The 15,600-nt window shown below is 39.2% G+C and overlaps 1 protein-coding gene across 1 annotated transcript in view; it reads left to right on the top strand.

The window, feature by feature from the left end:
* The window catches only part of MCM9 (minichromosome maintenance 9 homologous recombination repair factor), a 46,718-nt gene extending 36,872 nt beyond the window's left edge, over positions 1-9,846 (top strand). The window contains exons 10-12 of the mRNA XM_035538896.1: positions 957-1,039; positions 5,296-5,441; positions 7,627-9,846. Of these exons, the coding sequence (XP_035394789.1) occupies positions 957-1,039; positions 5,296-5,441; positions 7,627-9,178 (1,781 nt within the window). The 3' untranslated portion in view covers positions 9,179-9,846. The remainder of the gene's footprint in view (positions 1-956; positions 1,040-5,295; positions 5,442-7,626) is intronic.
* The last annotated feature ends 5,754 nt before the right edge of the window (positions 9,847-15,600 follow it).

Below are 15,600 nucleotides of genomic sequence, written 5' to 3'. Positions count from 1 at the left end.
TAAATTCAAATCATATTTTACTTAAAAGAACAAAATCAAAGGAATTAGTAGGTCTCTCTCTTAAAATGATTTTGTTTTCTACAATGGCATATCAAGTATTTTCGGGATGAATTTAAAATAAAATCTTTTTTTTTTTTTCTTTTTTTCCCCCCTTTTTTATGCCAATCAGTAAGATAGTGCTTTTTGCATCAGATGTTTATATTTTGGTCTCCATTTGGGGGTGAAAATTATTTAAGTGAAAGACATTATCAGCCTTTAGGGATTCACATATTATTTATATGTTCAAGGTTTCTTCCATTCTTGTGTGTCACATGGTTGGGACTTTCAGAAGCACTTTATTCTTTCAAACTATTACATAGATGGTATTAATTGAAGCGCCTTTCTCTTGCTGAGTAAGAACTGTGTTTGCACAGCCAGTTAGAATGGCTTCATGCAGTAAATTATTTGCATTACATCCGTTTCGTCTTAAGAAATGGAAGCAAGAAAAAACAAACTATTGTAGAGGAAAATATGTTTTAGACCACATAGAAGAAATCAAATCTTTTCTGACCTAGGATGAAAGCTATGCTTAATTTTTTACTTTTGATGATGACATCTACCTATTTAGATAGGGATGTTTTACATCACACTCTCTGTGATACCCAGCACTTTACATTTTTTAACTCTAGCATTTTGCATATCTTTATTCAAACTGTCACAGTAACTGTAATCCAGAAGTCACATTCTTTACTAGTAAAAGTGAGCCTTCCAATTCCTCTTGAAATTGACACGAAAATCAAAAGGATTATATTAACGTTTAAGTTAGACCCATATACAAGCTTTTGACGAGCTAAAGAAATTTGAAGAAATATCATCTCCCTTGTAGTAAAAACAAAACCAAACGAAACAAAACAAACTAACCTTTTTGACCTTATTTGTACTTACACTTACTTTCAATGCCCATCTGTTTTTTCTAGCTCATGCCCGGTTGATGTTTAGGGATACTGTGACTTTGGAAGATGCTGTAACTGTGGTATCAGTGATGGAATCTTCTATGCAGGTACAGTTTCTTGCAGACATTGCTGTAATAAGGGATTTATCATGTTGGTGTGCTGCCAACTCCCTTCATCTCTTTGGGGAAGATTTCATGCGATCATGGAACGTAGGTAATCAGAGACTTCAACAAGTAATTTTTAGTCCATCTTGATAATTAAAATACTTAAAAACGGGTTATAATGAAAAGTCTAGATTGATCGTAAAGGAATAGCACTTTTTTTTAATAGACTTTGCAGTCTAAGTGGAGTTTTGGTATACTATTCGCTCTTAATAATCTACATTTTAAAGACCTCTTGAGCCAGAAACTGTGTTTATATCACTGTGTTTAATAACTTCTGACAATTTTTTCTTTTATGATGTTACCTTTTCACCCATTAACTAGGTATGAGAGAACCAAACAATTTTTATTTTTTCTGAGAAAGTTTCAAGTAGTTGCCAAGAGCTATACTTTATTTTGCCATTAGTTGATTTTAAAACATGCTCTTGGTGATCCTGAAACTCACAGAACTTTTAGGAGACTAATTTTACTCTGGAAGCCTTAAAAACTTGGTTGCTGTATGCTGAAAATTGTGTATACCAGTTATCACACAGATTTGTGTAGTGTTTCCATGTAAAAAAGGCATTGAAAAAAGGCTGAAGTCTAGGTTTTTGTTTACTGTAGCGCCATTAGGATACTGAATATAAGGAAAAGCAGCACATTTATAACAAGAAAAGGAATATGAATCTGGTACAGGCTTTTTTAAATGGAAATGTGGAAAATAATGTAGATGACTATTACTTCAGATGCAATATTTTTAAGAGAAATAAATCTTAATGCTTTGAAATAGAAAATAAAAATTACCATAAGCAGATTATCCAAAGTTTTCCATGTTGAGGTTCTTAGCGCTTCTGAATTACTTGGTTTTGGTTCTGTCAGAGACAGTGTACTCTACTGCACAGATGACTGGTCTGATCCAGACTGTCATATCCTATGTTTCTGTATGGTTTGATATGAATATATTCAGGTTAAAGCAATTTTATGCAGTACCCACTAGCTCAAAGTATGTTAAAGACTTTTGCAGGAGTATGCTCATTTTTCTCAGATAAAGAGCGTCAGGATAGACGTACAAAGTCACACATGGCAGGTAGGCACTTGTGATCTACCTTTTACTTTCAGTGGAAGTTGAGAGACTGATTGCAGTCAGTGCCACAAATAATCTGCTGCACAGTGTTGCACATGGAATTTGTCTCAAAAATACTACAGGGTCTGACCTTATTAAGTAGCAGAAGATTATTTCGCTGTCTGCTGCAATTCATTTTGCACTGTTTTGAAGAGCTCAGCTTTTCAGTGAGAGCACTGCATCTAAGTTAAAGTAAGAAGCTCTAACTCTATATCCCGTTGAAACAGCAGAAGATATTACATAAGAGTTCATTAACTGTAATTAAAACTGTAATTACCTAGACTGGAATTTGATGGGACATCATTTTCAAAGCAGTATGAATTTGGGACATAAGAAACCCAAAATACTGAGATATTTTTTTCATAACAGGTCAAAAAGTGGAGACTAATGAAAGTATATTGTCATCTGTATATTGCTACGTCATCAGCAATAATAAATGTAAAAGAATTGTTTTAACTGTGGATCATATTCTCCTATTTATTCAGCCCTCAAGGGCAGCAGTTTGCATAACAAGCATCTGTCTAATCAGTGTCAGTGAGAACTTTGCCTGAATTATGACTGTAGAAGACTAGCTGGGAGCAGTTGATATGTTCATCATATTTGCTCCATTCTTCACTTTTTATGAGGGAATAGGTAAATGTCTTATTTTTTTCTAAGAACCTGCAAACTTGAGATCTGCTATTTAAGGCCAAATTTCACTTTCAACCTGGAAAGTATAAAAGAATCGCTGAAATTCTTTTTGAAGGCAGTAACTTATTTGTTTAAAAAAGAAAAAAAAAAGGAGCAGCATGCAAAAGTTTATTTTCAGAAAGTGTTTCCTTCTCTAGAAGAAAATTGTTTTTATCTATAGATTACATCCTGTGTTTCCTGCCTAATTGTAGAATGAGGTTGGAAATGAGGGAGAACCAGTGTTATTCTTGAAGGACTGGCTGCTACCTTTCAGCTTAGCAAACACTGTCTTAAATGCTGTCTTTCCAAACTAGCTTCGACCAAAAAAATCGTATTCTTGCCAGTGTAAAATCAAAGCTCACAGTTCTCAGGCCAGTATCAGATACTTTATGTGAGCCTTCTTGGGAAGGAAGACTACCCATTTTTATCACTGACCTCGTTCATTGTTTTTTTGTTTGTTTGTTTGTTTTGTACTCCAATTCACCCTTATTTTTCTCAGGGAGAAAAAGGTCAGGGAGGGCAGGACATAATTGTATCCCGTGAGCATATGCCTTGAGATACATGTTCCTTTTTTTTTTTTTCCATTGGATTCGTATATCAAAAGTTGACGGTACTCAAGCCAAAAGCAGCTACCCCTTGTCAATGTTTGCATCAGTGTTTTATTATTTACTGTTCAAGTGCTGTTCTAAATACAGAATTCTCAATTTCTTCATGTACTTTTCTGTGGAATTCATTTCCAATCTATTTTAGTATTTCAGAAATAGTAATTTATTTATCTTCACGCAGTCATTGTGAAGTGACAGGCTGGTACTACTCCTGTTCTATGATCTGGAGCTGGCGTATGCAAGATCCTGAAGACATTATCCATTGGAGCACGTCCCATGAGAAATGGTTAGGGCCTTGGTTTCAGAGCAGGAGAACTTTGAGTGTTTGAGCACATTCCCTGTTGATAGCAGTTTCCTTCTGTGAACACACTGCATCAGGCTCCCAGTTATGAGTTTATTGCCTTTCAAAACCTTTGCTTAACTGGCTCTGTCAAAATCACAAGAACTGGAACTTTGCATAGAGATAGAATCCAGTTTTCCACGGCAGCTTTTAGCTGTCCTAACCAAGAGACCAGGCTTTCCTTTCTACAGTCCCTGCCTCATTAACTATGCACTTCCCAGTGGTTGAAACAAATAAAGCAAAAATCACAATAAAAAATAAGTAAATCTTGAAACAAATAAGGGTCCTACAAGAACCTTCTCCATTACTACCGATCAGTGCTTCTATGTGGAACAGATTTGTCAGGTTTCTGAGTCATCAGTGAAAAATAAAACAAGTGATAACTTAAATGGGATGTGTTAGTGGTTGCACAGCCAGCCGTTGTTATAGCACTATGTGGTTTTAGAGGGCTTGAATTAGCCACCTGAATGATGTTCTTTCAATTTGATTATTTTTTTAATGTGAACTTTTAAAATTACAAAATGGAAAAAACAGAAAAATGCCAACATACGGCATCACATGGGCAGCATGTTTTTGACAGGAACAGCCTCTAGACTCAAGAGTCTCTATGTGTCTATATAAGAGTCTCTAAAGATAGAGTCTCTAGGCAATTTCTGGTTTTAGAGGCTGTCAACTTTTGCTATTGCTCTCATGGTGCTTGATAAGCATATCGTTTGTTAGTTGTATTGAACTTTATAGATTAGATAGGAGTTGTAAATGATAGCTAATCTGTGGCAAAATAGAGGGTTGTTATGTTTTGGTTTGGTTTTAAAGAGTTGTAATGGAATATTTGGTGTGGAACAAGTCAGTTCGTGCAGATATTCTGTTCCAAATAAACACTACTTCATTTCTTACAAAGCACAGCTCAATTGTTCCAGATTAAAAACACTTGTTTTCTGGAATTACTCCTGAATAGTCAGTTACCCGTAAAGATCTATTCGGAAATATTTTTGCCGTTTGATTTCTGCCATGTTGACCAGCCTTAATACCCAGATCTTTCCTTTTAAATAAGTAGGAAAAGCTAATTAAAAAAAAAAAAGTCAAAATATCTTCTATTATAATAGAATGGGTAATATCATGGGTAGAATTTTTACAAGGCTTTTGGAAGACTACTTTTTATTCCTAATGTCCATTTTTAATAATGATGTTCTCAGGCCTTAGATGGACTTTCTATTTTTGTATAAATCGAATAAAATCAACACCCAGTAAGAGTAAATGGCAGGGTTGATGGTAAAATAGCTTTACGTGTGTAAGCAACCTTGCCTGTGTGAGCAGACCTAACAGGATTACTTGTGTGAATAGAGTTACTCAGTAAATATTTGCTACCTTAAGCTTTAAAATATCTGAGGGAGAACTTTGTATTAAATGGTCTCTGCTGCTTAAATCTGATGCTGAATAAAAAAGATTACTTCCTTTTTTTTTTTTTTAATCTCTTCTGGTGATATAGGGGGGTGCACTTCTTGGAGCCATCAATGCCTTGCACACCTCCTTCCCCGAGAATCCGATGGCGCAGTACCGAATGCAGTGTGAACTCATACTGGAGCGACTGGAGCTGCAAGATCTTCTGCACAAGGAGCTGCAAAGACTTGACAGGTTAGAATATGCAGAGTAACAAAACAATCCAATAGAGAAAAATAATTGTTTGACAATAATATCTGGAGGGTGTCTAAAAATAGAATCTGACATTGGGAAAGGACTTGTTTTTTAGAGTACATGAATAAGCAAGGAGATTGGTTTAAAGTAATACGCAGAGATCATCACAAGATCATTTCTCTGGGTTATGGAATGTACAAAGAGTTTAACAGTTTAATCAGATCCCAACATATATCTCAAATTTATACTCAGGTATATTTCAGCTGAACTTACTGGGGTGAAAATGAAAGATTTTGTAGCTGAGCAAATAATTTTATATAACTTTGTGTTACTTGCTTGGTAAAATACAGCAGGTTTGCTTCATAATTTTAAGCCTTCCTTTGTGTTGGGCTTGTCACGATTCTTGCCTTTCTTTTAATGGAAAATACAATCCTGAATCAGAGTTCTGTTCTTCTGGGTGATTTTTTTTTTTACACACCGGAATTGTCACTATCTTTTCTCTAGTTTTCAGCTCACTACAATAATATGTGGAAAGTCTATTTGCTGTTATTAATAGAAAACTTATAACTTCCTGCGGCTGAGAGAACACTAGGATTGGCATGAAATGAAATACAAACAAACAAACAAACAAAACACCACATTTGTTTCCTGAAATGAGATTAGGCTTTAAAGAAACTTGTACTGCCCTATTGTTAAAGGAAGATAAAAGATTAATGTTATTGAAGATAAAGGAGTAAGAACAGCTGGGAAAATATGCTTTTTCCTTCAAGCATTTTTCAGACTTTGTTTTGCAATTTATAGTAAGGACATCTTAAATAAGCACTAAGGCAATAAAAGCAGATGAAAGTGGGCTATCTCCAACAGGCAGACAAAGACTACCTTTAGAAAACAGAAGTGTTCATAAAGGATTATAGAAATATAGTGTGGGGTGGGAGATCAAATACAAAAACGGGATCAGGTCTGTCTGACCTTCCTGGCAGGGGCTTGTGTTATCTGCTCCTAAGGCCCCCTAATGAAAGGGGTTTCCCATTGCCATTGGGTAGCCTGTTCCATTATTGCTCCATCCTAGCACTCATGAAGGTTTCCGCCACATCCCACTGAATCCCCTGTGCTGCAAATTGAGCTGATTTCTTCTTCTCCCCTCATAACCAGCTGAGAGAATACTTAATGAATGTCCTCTTTAAATACTAAATGAATGTCCTCTTCTGTATTAGGAGATTTGTCTCATGCATTCCCCTTAGACTGCATTTTGATAAAACAAGCATTCATCTTTCAGCCCATCTTGATGAATCAGATCATTTCTGTTACTTTCCATGAAAATTTTAAGTGTGTTCTATCAGAATAAGATTATTAGTAAATAATGATAAAGAAGGCTTTAAAAGGTATGTGTCAACATAGTGTGCTCTCTCATATAGTAGAGGAGCTGTTCATAATACATAGGAATCATTGCACCTACACTGATGCAGTTACTCATGGTTACAGTCACTATTTAGCAAACACAGAAGCGTGCGGTCTCCCTTGGAGATTATATGGTTAGGTATAATAGAATATCAGCTATACTGGGATTGGAGGGAACCCTCGTTCTAGTACCTCTGTTGTTTTGGAGAACCCTGAGAATACAGCTGCAGACAGTGATAATTCAGTTTTGTAGGTGACCTGAGATGCTTTCAGTCTATCCCAGAGTTTTTGACATGTTGGCTCCAGAAAGCCACGAGCAACCACTGTGCGAAGTAACACCTGGGTTTTCCACTCTGGTAACTCATTTGAGGCATTGCCTTTCTCAGGGTAAAATCCGGTTGAGGTTCTTCTTCTAGAAGATGTGCTTACAGAATTTGTAATCCTTAAGGGACTCTAGCAACGGCAATTTGTTGTGCAAACCTGTTTTGGTTTAGTGAGATTTCCCAAGGAAATGAAGTTTATGTGGTTGCTTTCTCTGTCCATCTGCTTATCATCTGTTGGGGACACTAAACTCTGTCACTTAATGTAGAAGTTGCTGAGAGATCAAAATGTCAGACTGCAACACCAGCTTCTGAAGCTATATATAGAACTTAATAATTCAGTTACTTAACCCAAATCCTTTGTAGTTTTTCATCATTCGTACATACTAAGCAGCACTAAGGCAAATAAATAAATAAATAAATAAATAAAAATAACTGACTCCTTCTTAATCTTTTTCATTCCATAGATTACAAAAAGAAAATTCTTGCCAGCTACAACCTGAAGAACTAAGTTTTGGTACTCCTACAGGATGCTTGGACAAGGATACATTTGAGTCAAAGCAAACGTCTCAGTCAGAGCCTTCAAATCAACAAAGGAATAGCCCCAAGGCACAGCCCTCTTTACCCAAAGGCAATGGTGACGGGGAAATACATCTAGAACCCTTAGGCAACCCAGCACCTGATAATAACAAAGGTACAAACCACTTGATTAAACACAGTAAGAGAGCTGATGGCAGCCTGGCATGGTTTGACAGCCTGGAAGACAGCAACACTGATGCTGAAGAAACTTTTCAGAAAAAGTCTCCACTGCCCAAGATAATCCCAGATAAGTTGGTTTCAAAAGCCTCGTGCAATACCTCCTGTTCAGAAGGAGGAAGTTCTTCAATCGTAAGGAAGGGAAATGGAGCGAGAGAATCACAAACAACTGTGAATCTACATGCTCCTTTGGAACAGGACAAGGCTTCCAAGATAAGCAGGAAAAGGACTGAAGAACATGGATGTTTTTCTTCAGAAGCAAATACTCGAGACCCAGCATCACCAAGTGCTGATGTGCAGGATTCAGTTGTTACACAACGGGTTTCTAAAAGGTGGCAGAGACTGCACACAGAGAGATCACATGGATTCTTTACCAGCACACAGGACCCTGAGGCAAAGGCCCTTCCCCCAGCATTACCTGCATCTGGCCTGCTAGATCTTTCAAGTGATACAGACTCTGTGTTAGGGGAGGAAAAAAGCAGTGTAGCTGCAGCAGCCAAAAATGCAACAATTTCCATAAGGAAACGAAGTAAAGGTCAAGTAGAGAAGGAAGCAAAGGCAGTAAGTTCCCATGAGCCAGAAATCATTGACAGTGAAAGTCCTCCAGCAGCTAAACTAGTTAAATTTTCTTTCAGACCGAGGACAAAACTTGATCATTCTTCCGAGAAGAAAAATGCAGAATTTTCTCTTTTTCAGAGTGAAAATATTACTAAGCCTGGAGAGCAGCAGCCAGAAGAGTGCTGCCCCCCTGAGAAACGCAAGATGACATTGACCCGCTTAGGAAGAAAGAGTATGGAAAAGCGACCAGTCGATAATAAAGGGAATGAAGAGCAGCAGAGTCAGGCCTTAGAGAAAGAGATCAGACGAAATGCAGCGGTACGTTCTGATGTCAGCTTTAGTGCTGTGTCATCTCCACCCACTGAAAAGGGAAGGGAGGGAGAGGAAAAGCTTGGTGGCCCAAGCACAGAGAGGGTGTGCTCAGGCACATTAGAAAAACTGTCCAGGTTCTGCTTTGCATCACGTCCTGACTCAAAATCAGAAACTCCACCTACCGTTAAGAATGACACTAGCAACAAGGCAAGTCACAGCCCGTTGCTGCAGGTGCACGTGAGCAATCCGAGCAAAAGGAAGAGTTTTGCACTGGGAAATGCTAGTAAAGCACGTGTGGTCACCCAGAAATCCCTCTTCTCGATAGCAGAGCTAGATGATGCTGCATTAGATTTTGATTGGGATGAAGAGGTTAGGAAAAATCCAAGCTTGTAACATGTATATCCTCCACATTTCTTAAGATATGGCTGTTCTGACTCTCCATCCTTCTATCAATTGTATCAACAGTATCTGTAGTTTACAAAGCATTTAAAAATAATCATTCTGGACCTCTGTGGATGCCAACGAACATACTTCCTTTAAGGGCTGCATACTTCACATCAGCTAAAGGCTGCATATACTGCAGGCCTGCTGTGACTTTCGGTTTTTCTAAACTTCCCAAGACTGCTTATATCAGCTGATTCTTCTGATTAACCTGAAGACTCACACAGTTATGTTCATGTATACAGAGTACAGCAACACTTGCAGAAGAGCAGGTTTAATTGACTGTTGTCCTTTATTTTGTGTAACAATTGGAACTATATATGTGACTCAGATTGTCCTTGTAAATGACCATGCCACTTTAGAAAAATTACGATGCTAAAGCTATGCTATTATGTTTTGTTTATCTGTATATAAGGTTTGTTTTCAGTGTAGGTAGCAATGCTGTAATTTCTCATCATGTTCTGGTGAGTATTCCTATATTATCAGTATCATGACAATTTTGCTACGTCTGGTTACTGCGCTCCTTGTCACACTGCTGACGTTGAAGACGTATCTAGGGCTTTTTGTTTCTCTTTTTTTTTTTCCTTTTTAATTTCAGTTTTAAATACACTGGTTGAGGTATCTGTGTCTGTATTCTGGGTCATTTTATCAAAACCCATCTTTGTAATAAACATACAGAAGGTATTTCAGGTGACTGGGAATCCTCAGTAACCAGGGTAACTTCAAGGCAGGCCTTAAGCCCTGGCATCTAAGCTACACTGTAAACGTAACTGCACAGTGAACAGCTACCCTAATGTGGCTTTATTCTACCTCAGATAATGTTTAGTTGACTATTTTAATTATCATTAGTGTTTTACTACATCTGATACGCATTTCATTGTCGGCATGCTGTGTCCTATGCCATTCATTCGTCTAATGGGAAATTAATCTCCTAATGCATTACATGCTTACAGAGAAAGGTAAGAGTTAAATTTCCTTCAGCAACTTGCCTGGTATGATTCTTTTGTGCTTGAATTCTCCACAGAATATTCTTGTTATTACCTGCAAGGTAAACAGAGAGTGGAATGGTTGCTTATGGCACAGTAAATCCTTAGAGAGGCTTGCTAGCACAAAGAAGGTCTCGTTCCCTCTTGATTTGTTTAAAATTAGAAGTAGCTCCCTGAAACCAGGTGAGTTAAAATACTGTAAAGTTTCTGGAAAGGAGGGAGTGATAAGGCCCAAGGTACTTCAGTGTGGTACAGGGAAGTCATGAGAACGGGAATTGTAGCAGTTGGCTTTCTGTTAAGAGTTCAGGAAAAGGGCAGAGGCAATATTGCCCAGGGTGGTTGCGTAGTAAGTAGCTCCTCCGACACAAACGCAACATCAATCAAAAGAAGTGGACTTTACCCACCTCTCTCCCAGAGCACAGAGCCCCCCAGTCCTGTTGCTTTTCACAGAGACCTACACCTCCAGGGTGAGGGTGGCCTGCACTCAAGATCCTTCTGCCATTGAAAACCAAATGCTTCCTACAGGATGCTGTGTCTACACTGCAGCTTGATCAGGAATCCAGGGTCAAGAATCCCGGAGCTGTTAACGTTAATGATGGTCTTCTTACTTTTCAGAGGCCAGCTAAAGGTGCAGTTTTTCATCACCACTGCAGATGCATCAGGCCTTTGCATGGTGGTCTCATTTACATGTGGTGGACATTAACAGCTGGACAGTGCAAAGCCAGAACATAGCTACTGGATCACAATAGTGAAGCACCACAAGTTTTATTTTTCAGTCATGCAAGATGATAAAAAAAAATAAAAATCAATCCATTCATGCAGGTTTTACTCATCACTTTCCTAAAAATCAGTAGCTAGGACCTCATCTAGTGTACGTTGCTATGTAAAATTAGATGACCAGCTGCTCTCAAGAACTGCAAGATCTTTTCTTAAACATACTTCTGTGGGAGGCTGGTTGACTTTTCTTCTCTCTGTCCAGTGGAAATTAGAACTCTGTTGAAAAAAAGTAGAGTCACAGTGGCACAAAACGGAGCTAAAAGTCAAGCTTAAAATTTTCTTCTTATTCTCTATGCTTACGTTGTGTTTGAGAATGTTCTGTTCTTTATTTTCTTCTTGTCTCAAAGTTGTTGCACTGTAAGGTCTGCCTGAGGGCCAGGGAAACTCCACAGTGCATGAGAGCAGCTGTGTTTCAGGGATGCTGAAATGCCTTGTACTGCAGGCAGATACCTTCCTTAGTAGTGAAATGCAGTCCCGTGAAGCCAGGGAACGCTCAGTTAGCAACAGCCGTGAGAACTGGGCATCCAGATTTCCTTGGTATCCGCAGATCTCTGCACAGATCATTGCGATTGATTAAACAGAAGATAAACCAAGTTTATTTTTCACAGATGCCAAATGTTTCCTCTAATTCAGTGGGACTCAGCCTGGAATACTGAGGTGCCGTATATCAGTTTTTCCAGTCACTAATCACACTTGTGATCCAGTTCAGCAGTCTGGCTGATAAAATACTGCTAAATCCTTTTTTTCATTAATCTTTTTTGAACTGAAAACTGCAGATTATGTCTTTTAAAGCACAACGAGCAGAGCCACGAACAGCTGGCAGCCTGTTGGCTAGATCCCTTCGGATAGTGTGGCAGATGTGCCCGGTGCCTGATGGGCTCAGCCTGCTCAGCACACTGCCAGGCTTTGGGAAACACCTTAGAGCAGTCCAGCCAAGCAAGGTGTGTGCATTGAGGTATTTGATTTTGGAGGAGGCCAAATGGCTGAGCTCTTCAGAAGGCTTGCTGAAATTCCCTGCCAACAAAAGATAGTGTGGCTAGAAAGGGCCTCTGATACTTATTAGAGAACAAAACCAAGAAGGATAAAGAAATTCCTTGGCATCTCAGCTCCTGCTTAATGTGGGCAAATTAGCCCACTTAAGTCAAGGTTTTCACTAGTGGGTGCAATCTCTGTACGTTCATTCTTTTATGGTGCCGTTTGTAAGGCCTGATTTGCAGATGTCCTGAGTACTCGCAGCTGAAGCTTAAATCAAGGAGATGTGGGAGGTGGAATGTAATTGTAATTCTGCTCCTCTGTCTTCAGCTCTCTCGTGTTCTTAGCTGTGAGATGGTCCCTTCAAGAAGTGGCAGTGAATGCTGTCACTTAAGATACTCTGTGTCAATGAGAAAAAGCCAATGGCTGGGTTGCTGTCTACAAGTTTTATGAATCTAAATCCAAAGACACACTGCAGTATTGAGGCAAACTGAATCATATCATTCTTTGTAGTACATTAATGGTTAATCATTTCTGAGGGATAATACTTTAAAGAGTAAATCAGTAAAAAGATAGTTGTCTCTTCAGGTTCCCCTCATTAGAAGTAGTCAGTGTATTACTTTATGAAATGGAACTATGCTTCTTTCTTGAGCAGAGTGTTTTGAAGTCTGAGGGATCTGCTTCTCCCTCAGTATGATGTGAGAAACTGGGAAAGCAAGCCAAAATGAATTAAGAAAGGATAGTACAAACACCAGTCGCTCTGAGGTCACCCTGGAACACCACTTTGGCAGCTCTGTTTACCAGTTTGAAGCAAGGAGGAGGCACAGGGACGTTCCAGTCGGCTTGGAGAAAAGGCCACCTTTTCTATCTTAGCAGGAAAAAAAACAACAACTGTTGCCCATTCAAACTCTGTCTGCAAAGAGGTCACGCAAGTGTTGGGTAAGTAACCAATGAATAAATTTGGAAGAGCAGGTACTGCTGAGATCTTTCTCTACCAGGCCGGTTGAAATACTACTGTTGCTTCTGAAATACTAGTACTGCTTCTGACTCATAGCGTGAACTCTGAGCATTGAAGGTAAATGAGAAACACGTAGTAAGAAGAAAATGATACCTGCTGTGGATTTACGCTCTCCCTCACTGTTGCCATTGCTACAGAACATATTTATCGTTGCCTTGGCAGGGCACATTGCTAACTCCTTTCCCTCTTTAAACCAAATTCCCCCACAAACAATCATGTGTTTTAATGTTTTTGAGCTACGATAGGCCTGTGATGGGAGGATTTAATCCATTACAGCAGTGACAGTCTGCTGGGCTAAACGAAAGATGAATTTCCTCTGAGCATGTTGTGCAGTCAATGGGCAGATGAGTCACATCTCGTCACCTGCCTTCCTGGAGAGGCACAGAGCCCTTATCTCCTTCACGTTTTAACACTTGCCTCTCTTGGTATGTGATGCAAGCCTTTAAAAACACATCCAGTATGTCTTCTCAGAGTGACTGATACATATTAAACCAATTATTAGTGTTGAATACACTGGTATTTTATTAAATTGGGTTTTATCTTTGTGAGTCTGATGCATTAAATGTGAATAGATGTTGCTGTCTTAAAACCCAGCTGAACAAAGCCTTACAAGTCACGGATTCTAGCAGCATGTTGATCAGGTCCTTGTTTGTGATCAGCATAAAGTGCTGGTGGTAGATATTCAGTGGCCAGACTCCATTGCCTCAGCTGAAACCAGATTACATCACGTTAGCACGGGGCAGGATTGAGTTTTTACTGGCAGCTGTCCCATAAATAGGGTTCTCCTGCGTGGCCCACGCAGACATGCTGGCGAGTCAACGGGAGGAAGAAAATGACAAGCTCAGCAATTTAATTGTATTTTTATATTATTTAATTCTACTTTTGTGATGGAAAAAAAAATCGCTTCACCATAGTTCTCTTAATCCTCCTGCATGGCACTGTTGCTGGGAAAGGCACTTTGTTACCTACACATGGGAACTCAGTGCCAGATGAGACAGGTGAGGGTGTACAAGATGTCAGCACAGCCTTGACTAATATAAAACAGGACTTAAGTGGGACCCACGACCCTCTGGAGCTGGAGCCGAGACAGGATGTTCTGGACTGCCATCAGGTGGCTCTGCTTGGTGCCTGAATCACCCTGTTTGTCAATACTTGGGAAGGAGAGCCGTGAGTAATTACGTTCTGTTCTTACAAACATCGCTGGTCGTGTTACGATCTCTCTGACGGTCTGTCTCCTGCATGAGGAGGCAGTATGAGAGAAAGCAATTGTTTTTCAATCCGATTTCCTTATAATGATTTTGCCTTCTATATCTTAAACAGTTACGCTATTAAATTGCATTTAATAGTCAGTTCCAATCCTTCAGGGTTACCTGGAATTCTTCCTACAGACAGCAGGATACGTGGGCATTCGTAACCGTTCAGGATCTTACAGCACTTAGAAGCACCAAGCTGTGGTTCGTGACCTTCTCGTAGTCTGGTGTTGCTGGAGGTGGTTGGCGATGCTCTAGCAGGTACGGCCTGTGGTTGCTGCCACTGGGTCCTCACCCTCGCCTTGATTACTTGCCACTGATGTAGCCTCCTCCTCGCCTCATCCCCATCCTTTCAGGTCCTTGTTGCCTACTGTCTCTGCAGCTCAGGACTGTCACTGCCTGGTCCTGCAGTGCCAGCGGGGTCCTCCTTAATACTCCCCTGGGAGTGTTACCCACGTTATTTAGAGCACTTCTGGGGCTGATACTCAGTTCCTAAGCTTGTAAAACAACCTGTAATATAATAAGAATCACTTGACGCATAAACATCTTACAAAACCAGCCTTGAGTTCCTTCCCAGCATTATGAAAACATCAGACATGACACAAAAAATGTGGCAGGAGACAAACTGAAAAAGATAACATGTGCCGTGTGTATCAACTACTCTGCTAACACATTCTTGTGCTGCCAGCTAGTCTTATTCCAGTTTATGTGCTGTTTTTAGTTTTAAATAACTAGTAAGCAGAAAAAAAAACACAACGCTGTATGGCTGAGTTTGCTTGTTGCTCATGTTGTTCTCAGGACAGTTGTCTGAACGTCACGATTCTTGTAAAATATGTACATTAATGTGTTAAATATCATAATTAGACGTGTACCACTATTATAAAACTAAGTGAACTAAAGCCCAAAGGCAAAGCAAAGTCAGTATAAGCAGAACTGAAACTTCTAATTAATGGATTCAATGTGAACAGATCTCCCAAGTGAAGACATATAACATCACGTTCTAGAGGGAATGTATTTATTGATGGGGAGATGAGGTAAACAGAGTATTAAGTGCTCAGTATTTCATGTGAATGAGGCAATAGCTTCATTAATAATGAATGCTAATTATGTCATCTCCCGTAGGTATCTGATATTCCCTGGCTTATCAATACTTTCCTTCCTGTTAGGCAGAAGAATGTTAATAGTTCCAAGGGATAACATTGTCCTTTACTGAGTAAAGAGCACAGCCATTTTAGAAAAGACAATCAAAATATGTCTATCAAATATGATTCTTCTGAACAAATATGCGGTATTACAATTGCTCACGATAATTTGTGCAATATAGACCATATGCCTATTGCACAATATTGTAAATATCGTTGTACGAATAAA

Source organism: Cygnus atratus, chromosome 3 (assembly GCF_013377495.2).
Source record: "Cygnus atratus isolate AKBS03 ecotype Queensland, Australia chromosome 3, CAtr_DNAZoo_HiC_assembly, whole genome shotgun sequence".
Taxonomy (NCBI): domain Eukaryota; kingdom Metazoa; phylum Chordata; class Aves; order Anseriformes; family Anatidae; genus Cygnus; species Cygnus atratus.
Note: the sequence above shows the minus strand (reverse complement) of the source record. Positions and strands in the feature narration are given on the sequence as shown.